This window comes from Electrophorus electricus, chromosome 3 (assembly GCF_041902795.1).
Source record: "Electrophorus electricus isolate QZ-2024a chromosome 3, ASM4190279v1, whole genome shotgun sequence".
NCBI classification, from domain to species: Eukaryota; Metazoa; Chordata; class Actinopteri; order Gymnotiformes; family Gymnotidae; genus Electrophorus; species Electrophorus electricus.
In genome coordinates this window covers 11701341-11712500 of record NC_137499.1, presented here as the reverse complement: position 1 = coordinate 11712500, position 11160 = coordinate 11701341, and the positions used below count along the sequence as shown (strand labels likewise).

The window sequence follows — 11160 nt, the reverse complement described above, 5'->3', positions numbered from 1 at the left end:
AACATGATGGGAAAAATCAGGAATTTTCTGAGGTATGCTTCTCCCGACGTTGCCGCCGCTCTGCAGATCTTCATCCACACCCTCCCAAACCTCATGTTCTTCTCAACGATGAAAAGGCCGTCCCAGGAGCGGAAGGAGAAGTGGTCTGTTCCGCGTGACTTCGACATTTCAGAGATCTCAGGCAAACCGGTGCCCACCTTTGTTACCTTCCAGTCGAGCATCACCAAAAACCCGGACGTACGCAGCGCCGTCGACGGCATCAAATACATCGCTGAGAGCATGAGGAGTGATGAAGAGTCCAACACCGTAAGGGATTCCTCCCCCTCCCTCTCTCTCTCTCTCTCACCAATTCTGTTCAATCTTCCTCTTTCCTTCTTCCGCCCTCTCTTTTAGTTATCTGATTCGCTATATATTATATCTTTAGCTCCAAGACTTGATGGCTTGTGCCAAAATATTAAAATTTTTATTTTTAACCTCTACACCCCATCCCACTCCCTTTTATTGCAGGCTGCAGAGGAGTGGAAGTATGTTGCTATGGTACTGGATCACATTCTGCTGTGCGTCTTCATGACGGTCTGTATCATCGGCACGGTGGGCGTGTTTGCCGGCCGCCTAATCGAGCTCAGCGCACTCTAAGGGTGCGGAGGCCGAAACGAAGCCAGGGGCCGGAGTCCCACGCTGGCTCCCATCACACATCCCTGCGCTGGGCTGTGGCAGAGAAGATGTCTGCTTAGGTCATATGGTAACTGGGGCAAAACCAGCCTTGTCTGCTGCCGAAAGAGGAGATGGAGTCCCATCTAATGCATACATATGCATGCCTGTATTTTGTGTCCACAAACACACATTTGCAGTACAAATTCTTGCATTTTCTTATGCCTCACTGGTATTGTGAAAAGTGAAGACAAAAGGTTTCCCTGCAATCTACGGCAACTGCAGCAGGTCATGATCCATCGTTTGCCTGTGGCCAGATATAAGAAGCACCTAAAGCACGCGTGATGCCCCACAAGCATGTAAATAAATGCTTTGGGTGCACATTCTTATTATGTGTGAGACTAGACTAGAATTTTTAAATTCCAGGTTAGATTTCAATGTGATTTTAACATTTTTACAATTTTGTGATTTTAGATATCATATATAATGTGTGTTTTTTATTTATATATAATAAAATCAGGTGTTTTGTGCTACCAAGAAAAGCAAGAAAATTAACCCTAAAAAAAGAAGGGTTTTTTTGGTGACTAACGCCGTCATCCTGTGCTCCACGTCATGTCTGCTGACACGAGGAAACCTTTTTAACAGTTGCAATATTTGCTGTTTAGTCTAAAGAAATGCAGAGGTCTCCAATGCAAACCACACATAACGAGGACGTTGCATAGTCTGTTTTTGTTTTTCTATATATAGGCATTCTTTGTTCTTTTTCATTTGAAATAAGCTACAAAAGTGTGTCTTCTTTCTTGATTAGTTTTATTAGCTTTGCGTTTTTGGTCTTGTTTTCAAGCCTTAAATAAGACTGGATTAGAAATGTTATTTTTGGAATTGAAGCTTACATGTTCAGCGAGACAACAGCCCTAGAGACCTTCATTTAATGAGATTTGATAAGTCTGTGCCTATATCCTGTGATATGGAGGACGGGATATAAAGCGGTTATTCCCAGCTGATAGATATTGACAAGTCTCCACGATCACCCGCTGCACATCTGGAAACGTGCAGCCTGGTCCGGATAAAGGGAAGGCGCAAGCTCGTTTCTGGTAGCGAACTTCGAAACTTCGGTTAAAAAAAACAACCAACAAACTGAATACGTCAGCGCTTGTAAAGTCCATAAGAGTCCCCGGTCCTCTGACATGACACGGGAGGCTTCTCCAACTTAACATCAGCATTCAGCTCTCCAGCGTCATTTGGGGGGGGGGGGATTTGTGGACACGGCAGAAACAGACGAGCTGCGTTTGCTGCCGAAAGGAGTGGTCCGAAGTTGCGTGCGTGTGAGAGTGTTTTTAGCGTAGATGCCCACGAAGCCAGAGATGAACTGTGGCTCGTTTATGTGCTGAGCCTCGCTGGACGCGCCGGAAAAGTTCAGCGACTGTGGGTGAGTACGGGCGTGTAACTGCTGCCCGAAAAAAAGAAGGACATCGTGTGGACACGTTCGTGCTTTTAATCTTTCAGTTCAACCCCCCGATTAAATAAAACGCGGCTTTGTGAAGTGCTTGCGTACGAGCTATTTCTAATATTTTTAATCACGAAAATTCGAGTTTGTAGGGGGACACGAGCCCCTCACTTCCTGGGCCTAGACCTCGGGAGTGTGGCACGGACTTTAACGCGTTGTGGGCCTGCAGCGTGCTGCATGTCGCGGGACAGCTGTTCTGCAGGCGGCTTTGCTCTCGCTCAGACGTTCGCTGCAGGCTACTGGGACCAGAGACGGGATGCGCCTTTGCTGTTCGGCCCCGCCGCCCGGTTCCGTTTGGCCACGGCACGGTCTTCGTTGGAAGGTCTGGAGCCGTAGCGGTTCCGTCCTTGGGCGTCACGGTGGCGTTTCCGTTGACGGGCAAATGCACGTGTGTAATTGCGCTCTCAGTTTTTTTTTTTTTTTTTTAAATTATTATTTATTTATTTATTTATTGATCTATTTATTCATTAATTTTTTTATAACTCGTGTCACGCGGAAACGGGTAGGATGCGTTTCAGAGTCCTCGTGAGTGTGCATACTGTGTCAGTAAACGGACCCCCGCGTGGAAGAGACGCACGGGCTCCTCTCGGGTCAAACACGAGCTCTCTTTTAGTAGGCTGGCGGTTAATCCGGAGGCCTCGGGGGTACTAGCACGAGCGCTATTATAACAGCACGGCTCTGATTGAGCTCTGTGGCTGAGTGTGTGAGTGAGCGTGTGAGTAGCGTAGGAACCTTTTACAGCAATGGTGTTGGTGGGTGTAAAATGGTGTTAGGTGGCGGTTAGTGTACTGGCATCCACTTATGCCGTCGCAGACTTGGATTGCAGATGCTCAGCTGTGGCAACATCAGACCCTCCGTAACCCATGAAGACGTTTCCTCTTTGTGGCTTGGTTTTCTGTTCACGCTTCGTCTGATTCTGCCCGTTACGTGGACAGATGATACAGTATACTTGTTTATCAGGCTTTGCGATCTTTGTTACACTGCTCCAAGTCACCTGGTGACTTTGGTGCAGATATAGGTATGGCTACTTTTATTATACATTTATATTTCACGCTATGACCAAGGTCAGGTTTTTTGTTTTTTTTTTACTTTTTGATGTAAACTACTCGGAGTTTGCTAGGTTTTCGAGAGGAACTGGAGAAGTAGTGGTACGTAAAAGAATGATGCACTGTATATTTCTATCTTCCGTCTTTTCTGACCGCTGTCTGCCGACGGTGAAATAACTGACCTTTTTAAAAGCTGCTTCAGATTTGGTCCTGTAAACAGACATCCAGCAACTTTTGCCCCTCAAGACCGCAGGAAGGCAGTTAAGACTGTCGTACGCCAGCTTCCCAACGCGGGAGACAAGTGTGACGATGCTCGAGGTCTCGGGTGGTTCACGGCTTTTAAAAATTGTCGACCTTTTTGTCATCAGGTTATGTGACTGCATCGAGAGAGATCGAGAGCTATTTAGAGACGGGTTTAATTGTTAACGCACTTAATTGTGGGCAACACAATAGAATGACGAATACATATTTTAAGATTCAAACTTTTTGCCATTTTGAGTTTCTCCAGCTTGTCCTTGTTTATGGATGAGAGCTGGGCCCATGGCTGTGGAGCTGGGACTCAGACGCCGCTCACAGCTGGGGTGCCCTGCTTGACTCGGTGGTAGTCGGCCTCGACGCGCACACGCTGCCTCTGGCAAGTGTCTTGTTTTACGCTGCGTCATTTAAGTCATGTTTTTATATGTGTTACATGCGTGGCAGATCAAGAGACTAATGTAATGGGGTCCAGTGGGGTCTAAGGGCAGATGGGGCAGTGTTGGTGCAGTTTTACTGTATTAGAAACAGTTCGGCGGCTGTGCAGATGGACTCTGGGCTTTGATGCCCGGGCTAGCGCCTCATCCGTCACTTTCTAACGCCTCTGTGTTTTCCCTTTTGAGAAGACAGGACATGACGTCTGGCCAGTTCATCTGTCTGCTGCAGACATTGGCGCGTTTCAGTCTGTAAATTGTCCCCGCTCCGCGGTGAGACCTGCATACCTTGTAGCCCCGCTCTGGGACCTGGGTACTTGGGATGCTGCGGAAATGTAAACCAGCCTTCGTTCCAAACTGTTTAAACGGCACGTCGTTTCCTTCATTCTGCAAAGCCAGTGCGGCACGTAGGTATCAGCATCAGCATCAGTGCTCGCGCTGGGCTGCGTAGGGGCCGAGCAGGAGGTGGGAGTGATGCACGTTCCGCTCGCTGGGAGATCGTCTGTAGTGTGGCACATAAGTAGCGAGAGTTGGCCGTCCGCGCGGCATCTGTCTGGGTGCTTACTCTGGTAAAGACCACCAGGTATGTGGAGCTGTGATGGAGTGAGCTGCCCTGGAATGGAGGAAAAGTGTGTGTGTGTGTGTGTGTGTGTGTGTGTGTGTGTGAAAAATAGGGAGTTAGCAGAAGGAAATGTACCCCTTTCCCAACTCCACTGCATCAGTGAGCAGAATTTCTGGCCTACTCGGCGGATGTCCAGTAGCTGCAATAACGCGTCATTCAGACGGGGGAGGAAGTTAAAAAAAAAAATGGGAACAGAGAAAGAAATGAGGTAGCTGTTTGAGGGAGAGCCTGTATGGACTGGTGGCCTCTGATAGGATGGAAAGAGGGAACTTTTGTTGCGGGAGTGATTGATGCTTCTGGCTGAAACTTTACATGTTTCCTGCTGGTGAGTGTATTGCTGTGTAACTGGCTATGTAAGAGCGTGTGTGTGTGTGTGTGGCGGTGTGAAAAGAAGAAGTGAGCGGTATAGCTGTTGTAGCTCTTCCTGTTTATGGCCCACAGCGGATGTTACCAGTGAGAGACAGAGAGGGTCAGATGGAGAAAGTGTGTGTGTGTGTGTGTGTGTTTGTGTGTGCATACTTCAGTCATAATATGATACTGGCCAGCCCGTATCTAGAGGACTCATTTGCATATTGAAGCCTTCTGTGACATCAGTATTGCTAAGATCCTGTGATTGTGATGTATTATTTCCATGTTGCTGCAATGTGGATTAAACCCACAGACTATTCAGCCTGATGAAACTTGGTCAACAATGAGCAGGACGTGGCTTGGTTGTGGTGCAGAGATGCCGCTTTGATGTTGAGGTGGTTGTTGTTGTTTTTTCTTCTTGATTCAGTTGGAATCCTCCTCTCACGCAGAGCAGGGAGTGGGAGAGAGGGAGGTAGAGAGAGAGAGAGAACACACCTTGAGGAGTGAAGATGCCGGTTCCCCCACCCCCACCCCCACCCCCCACCTTGTCTCTGGTAACGTGTGTGTACACACACACACACACACACACACACACACAATCAATCAGCACAATCTTGCTGATAGTGATATTGCATTTACACTTGTAATCCATTGCCAAAATATATTTTGTGTGTGTGTGTGTGCAGGCAAACACAGAGAAGCCAGTCCTAAGCAAATCCGACCAGCACGGCAGGAATGCTCTGCTGTCTGACATCAGCAAGGGAGCACGACTCAAGAAGACTGTAACCAATGACCGCAGTGCTCCCATACTGGAGAGTAAGGAGTCGCATGGCACCACTACACACACACACACCCACACACACACACACACACACACACACACACACACCCACCCTTTCCTGGAGCATAGTGCAGCACTGGAGCAGTGCAGGTGTGCTATATAACAAACCTGAACCGTGTAGTGCTGGAGGACTCGTTTGGGCGTGTATGCTGTGGACAAAATGCACTACTTTATGTATTGCTGCAAGTCATAATATGCAGCATGCTGTGGTATTGGGGGCACGCCGGTGATCCCTTAATGTGACATGGCTGAAAAGATCACAGCTAATTTAGATTAATTAATAAATGTTTGTTAGAAAAGGAAGCCAACTTGTTACACGTTCAGTGAGTGGGTCTTTGGGGGACGGGGCGGAGTGTGTGATGGTTTAACAGTAGCGTTTGAGGCGAGATGCTTCAGTGCTGTGGCTCGTGATGTGGGTGAATCTAATCTTGTGGTTTTTTTTCTCCTCCCCTTGTTTGTTTTTACAGAGCCTAAAAGTGGTGGAGGTGGCGGAGTAGGAGGCGGGTCTGGGGGAGGGGGCGGAGTAGGAGGTGGGTTTGGGGGAGGGGGCGGAGTAGGAGGCGGGTCTGGGGGACTCGGTGGGCTGTTTCAGGACAGAATGCCGAAGCTGCGCTCCAGCAGAGACGGTAAATATCACATACAAACACAAAAATATGCTCTCTTACTCAGGATTCTGTTGGCTGTTTTGGAACAGTTTTCTCTCTGTCAGTGACAAACTTCATAGAATTGTTATTTGATGCAACACTTGTCCATTTGGCCTAAGGAGCACTTGGGATTATGCCTGTATTGGGGCTACAGTTTTTGCCCTGTTGATTCGCTAACTGAGAACAGCTATAAATAATGTCTTCCATTTATAACATCGCAGCTGGACTTTTCTAGTTCTAGCATTACTCATTAGAAATGTTTGACAGTGTGCTCACTGCATAAAACAGTCCAAGATTATCACCAATGGAAAGTACATTGAGACTGTGTGCAAAATATTGTAATCACTCAAAATAGGCATGATTATTGGTGAGTTGTAGACAGCGTTGAGTTATGAAGTAAATTGCCACCTGCCCTCGGCCCTTTTTAGCTTTTTCAGAATCTGGTGGCGCGAGACCTCCCTTCCTCCCTCCTGGTGCCCGTAGTTCTGGTCCAAAGACGTTTGTGGGCGGAGCCAGCTCGGCACCGCGTCTGCCTGGACCTCGTAATGGCCCGTCTGACCCACCGCGCCCTCGGACGAACCCTCCACGCTCGGAGACACCGGGAGCACTGCCTCCCCCTGTTCCCAGCACCCCACGTCCCCATCAGAGTGGTCCACAAAGTAGAGGACCTCCCCCTCTGCCCAGTGGGTCCCGCCCCTACAGCTCTACGCCTGCCCCTCCTCCCCAAAACCCTCCAGGAAGACAACCCGCACCCCCACCGGTGCCGGGTGGTTTTGGACGTCCACCTTCCTGTCCCGCGGTACCCCCTCCTGTGCCTCATTCTGCACGGCCTCCCCTTCCTCCAGCGCCTGCTCGAATAGATGACCGGCCCCCGCCGGTTCCCCCTGGCAACCGCCCATCCTTGCCCCTCCCACGTGACGGCCCGCCTCCTCCCCCCCCCCTTTCGGCCAACAGCAAACCTCCTTCCTTCGTGTCATCGCGCACGTCTGCAAGCTCCACCCCTCCCCTGCCACCAGGGCGACCAAGCAGACTCAGTGAGGAGCATACGCCGCGTCTTCCTCAGAGGCACTTGTCACTCGCCTCCCATGGCCCCGCCCCTCCTCCTGGCCGGTCAGGCCCTCTCCCTCCACCTCCGACTGAAAGACCGCCCCCTTTGGGTTGGAACGCATCTGGACGAACAGGTAGCGACTTCCGCAGGCAGATGTGAATAACGTATTTCGCATTTTTGTGAGCCCATGGGAGCTTCATGCCCCTGATGTTTTGATCTCTCGTCTTCGTGTCTGCCGATGTGGGTGTGGTCAGGTCCGCTCCCACCTCCTCTGCCTTCTGGGCGACCGGGGAGTAGCAATGCAAGGTCACCGGCAGCTCCGCCCCCTCCAAACAGATTAGCATCGGAACCTCCCCGTGGCGGCAACAGACCACCCCTCCCGCCAGACAGACCCACTTCTGGAGGACCCCCGGCTCCGCCTCCACCCATGGGCAACGGTTACCACAGTCATGGGCAACATGCAGGTGTGTGTGTTTGCGTGCGCGCGCGTGTGTGTGTTTCAGGGCTACAGTATAGGTCGCTGTCCTACATGCTTGTCTCTGTCTTGTCCAGATGAGTGGGACTTGCGCTTCAGCTTTCGTCCCGTGTCCGATTTCCCGCCCCCTGAGCCGTACATTCCCTGTCAGAAGACCTATCCCAGCAAACTGGCCAGAAGTGACGGCAGAGGTGATGTGCCAGCGTTGTGTTTTTTGATTTTGTGTGGCCTCTTGCAGTTGCTGTGCTTGGAATCAGAACAGAATGATATTGTTTATCTAATATTATGTATATTTAAAATTCAGCAAATACTCAGTACAGCATAAACATGATTCTAAAAAAGCCAAAAGTCTTATTTTAATAAGGGTATTTAAAGGAGACATGGGAACGCAACTTGGGGAAACAAAAAAGAATTTGGATGAAGAGTAGAAAGAAACATACTAAAAGAAAGGAGGTTCTAAAATGTGATAAAATGCTTGTATTTTATTTTTTAAAAGAATGGTATTAAAAATCGTGGCATCGTGTTTCCAGCAGTACAAGCACTTTTCAAAGTGCTCACAGAGGAGCACGTAGGTTGGATTCTCCATCTCCAATCCCATACTTGCACACGTCAGCATTTTTATTTTACTGTTTGGTCTTAAAAATTATTGCAATCAGTGTTTGCAACGTTTAATGTACAGATCAACATATTTGAGTTGGGAGAGCCGTTGGCACTGGTTCAGATGTTTATAGTTGTCTGTGGGATCTAGAAAAGCGGTCGATGCTTCCCATCTACGATTTTATCCGGTAGCTGGAGCCAGTGAGTGTTTTTACATTTAATAAAGCCTGGTTTGATGGTGGTACATCTTGTTTACTTCGCTTGCTGGTAACGAGTCACTTTTCTTCTTCATGGTCCAGTTTCTACATCGCAGGACGGAACTGTGTCCGAGAAAGCTGCATGCCCAAGATCTGGAACCTTTGTCCTAAGAGTTGTTGGCTTTCCCAATGCCTGTTGCGAAGTGGTTTAAACTGATGTACGTGCGCTTCTGTGTTGCAGGTTCAGGGAAAAAGGAGCGGGGTGCTCCCCCTTTACCCCCCACCCCCAGATGAAGGGGGTGAACTGGTCGCTCAGGGAAACCACGCCTCTCCGTTCTTCTCTCTCTCCTGCTCTAAACAGTATTCCCTGCATGGGGCCTTCCATGCAGCTTTTTAGACACATTAGACTTTATATTGCGTAGGGTTAGGCGCCGACCCCTGTATGACTGCAGGGTTGACCCTAACAGCCCACAAAATGGTGTGGGTGTAGGTGTAAAAAGGGACTCCATAGAAACAGTTTCAATAATGACCAAGTGCCTTCCTTTCAACTTTGCCATAAGGTGCATGACCTGTACCACATCTTGGTTCCAGTCTCCTCTCCCTGTTGCAATATGACTGGTCTCACGGTCACGTACCCAAACACGCCTCCATCTGCACTTACTCCGTCCCACTGTCTTTTTGTTTGCCAGAAACGTTTGCTATTGGGCGGCTCAAGGAAGCATCGTATTGCCTTTTTAAAAATAAATAAATAAATGTGTGAGTCTGCAAGATTGTTTGTTTGACTGAAATATGAAACGGTATGAATACAGCTGCTGCACAGCGTCAGTCTAGTGTCTGCCCACCTCTGGGGGCTCCTGGCTGTACCCCCACTGGTAGATCCCGTCCGGAGACTGTGTTACCCAGGCTAATGGACCAACAGTATGCACTTGGTATACTACGCTCTTCTTGGCTTTATCCAGTGCTCCGGACCGGACTTTAAAATCCAAGTCTTAAAACGGTCGCTGTCATCTTTGTGACTTTTTTCAGTCCGTGGTAAAGAGGTAATGAGGGGCAGGGGAGGAGTTTAAGTAGATGGTTCGGGTTGGATTAGAGATCTGCCTTCCACCTCAACATGTCAGTGGGCGGAGATGTCTTTTAACGAAGGCCGTGCCCTACAAGACTGTGTGATGAGATTGGGCCCTTGAAGAAGAAGCAAAGAAGATGATGTTACCACACAGTGCCTAAAACCGGTTTTTGAAGAGATTATTTTAGGTGGGTCCTTTTTTATTTTATTTTTTTATTTTATTTTTTTTTATACTCGTTCATTTCAGTATTGATGTGTGTTGTGTTCAGTTTTTTGCCTTATATTCATATATAGAATTCATATACTCCTACATTATAAACAGAGGCACTTGAATATTTCTTAACTATATAGCACCATGGTTACCCTGCATACCTTAGTGTAAGTCAAGCCAAAGGCTGTGCGTTGGCATACACGATTCATTGCTTGTGTTTACAGGTCAGTAGCACAGAGTTAACTTTTAATATGACTGCAGAGATGGGGTGAATAATTTGCAAGGTTTAGATTATGCAAGCTAGTGTGTTCTCAGCTGTAGCTATCAGCAGTGTGAAATGAAGCCTGTATTGTCATGGGGTGCCACTTTTTGTTTAATATCCTCGGTACATTTGAATTACCGTGCGGGTTCTGCAATCTGATCTACACGCCATATATGTTAAAGCATTTCCGTGTATCGGTGACTTGCATATCGGCCGATCTGCACAGATCTGGGTGAAAGATTTTACCGTAACACTTGTCGCACCAATGGGCGTCAAGGAAGCATGACCTGTGTGATTAACACAGAACAGATGCCGTTAATGGAGTTCCACTATGCATTCCATACTATTGAAGTCATGCCTGCTTCTATGATGTCATTGTGATGTAGGTACTTCCGAAGATTCTGTGTCATTGGAGCCAACGATGGAATCTGTTGGTTATACTTTTTCTGCATTTTTGTCTCTTTGAATTTTGTGATACTCATTTACTTTTTAAATACATCTTGTACCTGATTGTGTGGCAAATCTGTTGGAAATGTTTTCTAAATAAAGCTTGTATTTTAGATTTATTTTAATTTAAAACCTTTTTTTTTATTGTCTGTTTCTTATATATATGTGTGTGTGTGTGTGTGTGTGTGTGTGTGTCTACAGTATATACAACCTATGGTGTAAACCTTTTTTTTAGTTGAGGTGATTATAATTCACTCTATAGGTTTGCATATATTGGTGAATGAGTTGGAATGATATTAACACTATTAATTATATAATTATGAGCAGTTATTAACACTATCCATTCAGGGCTACACTAATGACATTTGAGTTAAACTATTTTAATAAATGTAGGACATACAGGATGTTAAGGATAGTTTAACTATCAATGAACGTATATATATTTAAAAAGGTGAATCAATCTTCAATCAAATTTAAATATTTCATACCTTTTTAAAAAGTCTTTCTGTAAGACT

At 47.3% G+C, this 11160-nt stretch overlaps 2 protein-coding genes across 3 annotated transcripts in view; both read left to right on the top strand.

Moving 5' to 3' along the window:
* chrna1 (cholinergic receptor, nicotinic, alpha 1 (muscle)) overlaps positions 1 to 1440 on the top strand; it is a 6265-nt gene extending 4825 nt beyond the window's left edge. The window contains exons 8-9 of the mRNA XM_027018699.3: positions 67 to 306; positions 508 to 1440. Coding sequence (XP_026874500.2) covers positions 67 to 306; positions 508 to 636 — 369 coding nt within the window. The 3' untranslated portion in view covers positions 637 to 1440. The remainder of the gene's footprint in view (positions 1 to 66; positions 307 to 507) is intronic.
* A 138-nt stretch (positions 1441 to 1578) lies between these two features.
* wipf1b (WAS/WASL interacting protein family, member 1b) lies at positions 1579 to 10764 on the top strand. Of its 2 annotated transcripts, none has more exons than XM_035526799.2 (8): positions 1579 to 2080; positions 5288 to 5414; positions 5547 to 5676; positions 6169 to 6327; positions 6774 to 7526; positions 7648 to 7857; positions 7946 to 8059; positions 8904 to 10764. In XM_035526799.2, the coding sequence occupies exons 2-8, from the start codon at positions 5370 to 5372 to the stop codon at positions 8954 to 8956; spliced, it is 1464 nt and encodes a 487-aa protein (XP_035382692.2). In that variant the 5' UTR covers positions 1579 to 2080; positions 5288 to 5369; the 3' UTR covers positions 8957 to 10764. The 2 variants fall into 2 exon arrangements, with proteins under 2 accessions (XP_035382692.2, XP_035382694.2); XM_035526801.2 differs by lacking the exon at positions 1579 to 2080 and adding an exon at positions 2615 to 3306.
* Positions 10765 to 11160: the final 396 nt, after the last annotated feature.

Coding starts and splice junctions, on each gene's coding strand:
- wipf1b (XM_035526799.2), top strand. CDS start 5,370: ATGCCGGTTCCCCCACCCCCACCCCCACCCCCCACCTTGTCTCTG. Junction 7,527..7,647: donor GAACGCATCTGGACGAACAG/GTAGCGACTTCC, acceptor GGGTGTGGTCAG/GTCCGCTCCCACCTCCTCTG. Junction 7,858..7,945: donor CAGTCATGGGCAACATGCAG/GTGTGTGTGTTT, acceptor TGTCTTGTCCAG/ATGAGTGGGACTTGCGCTTC.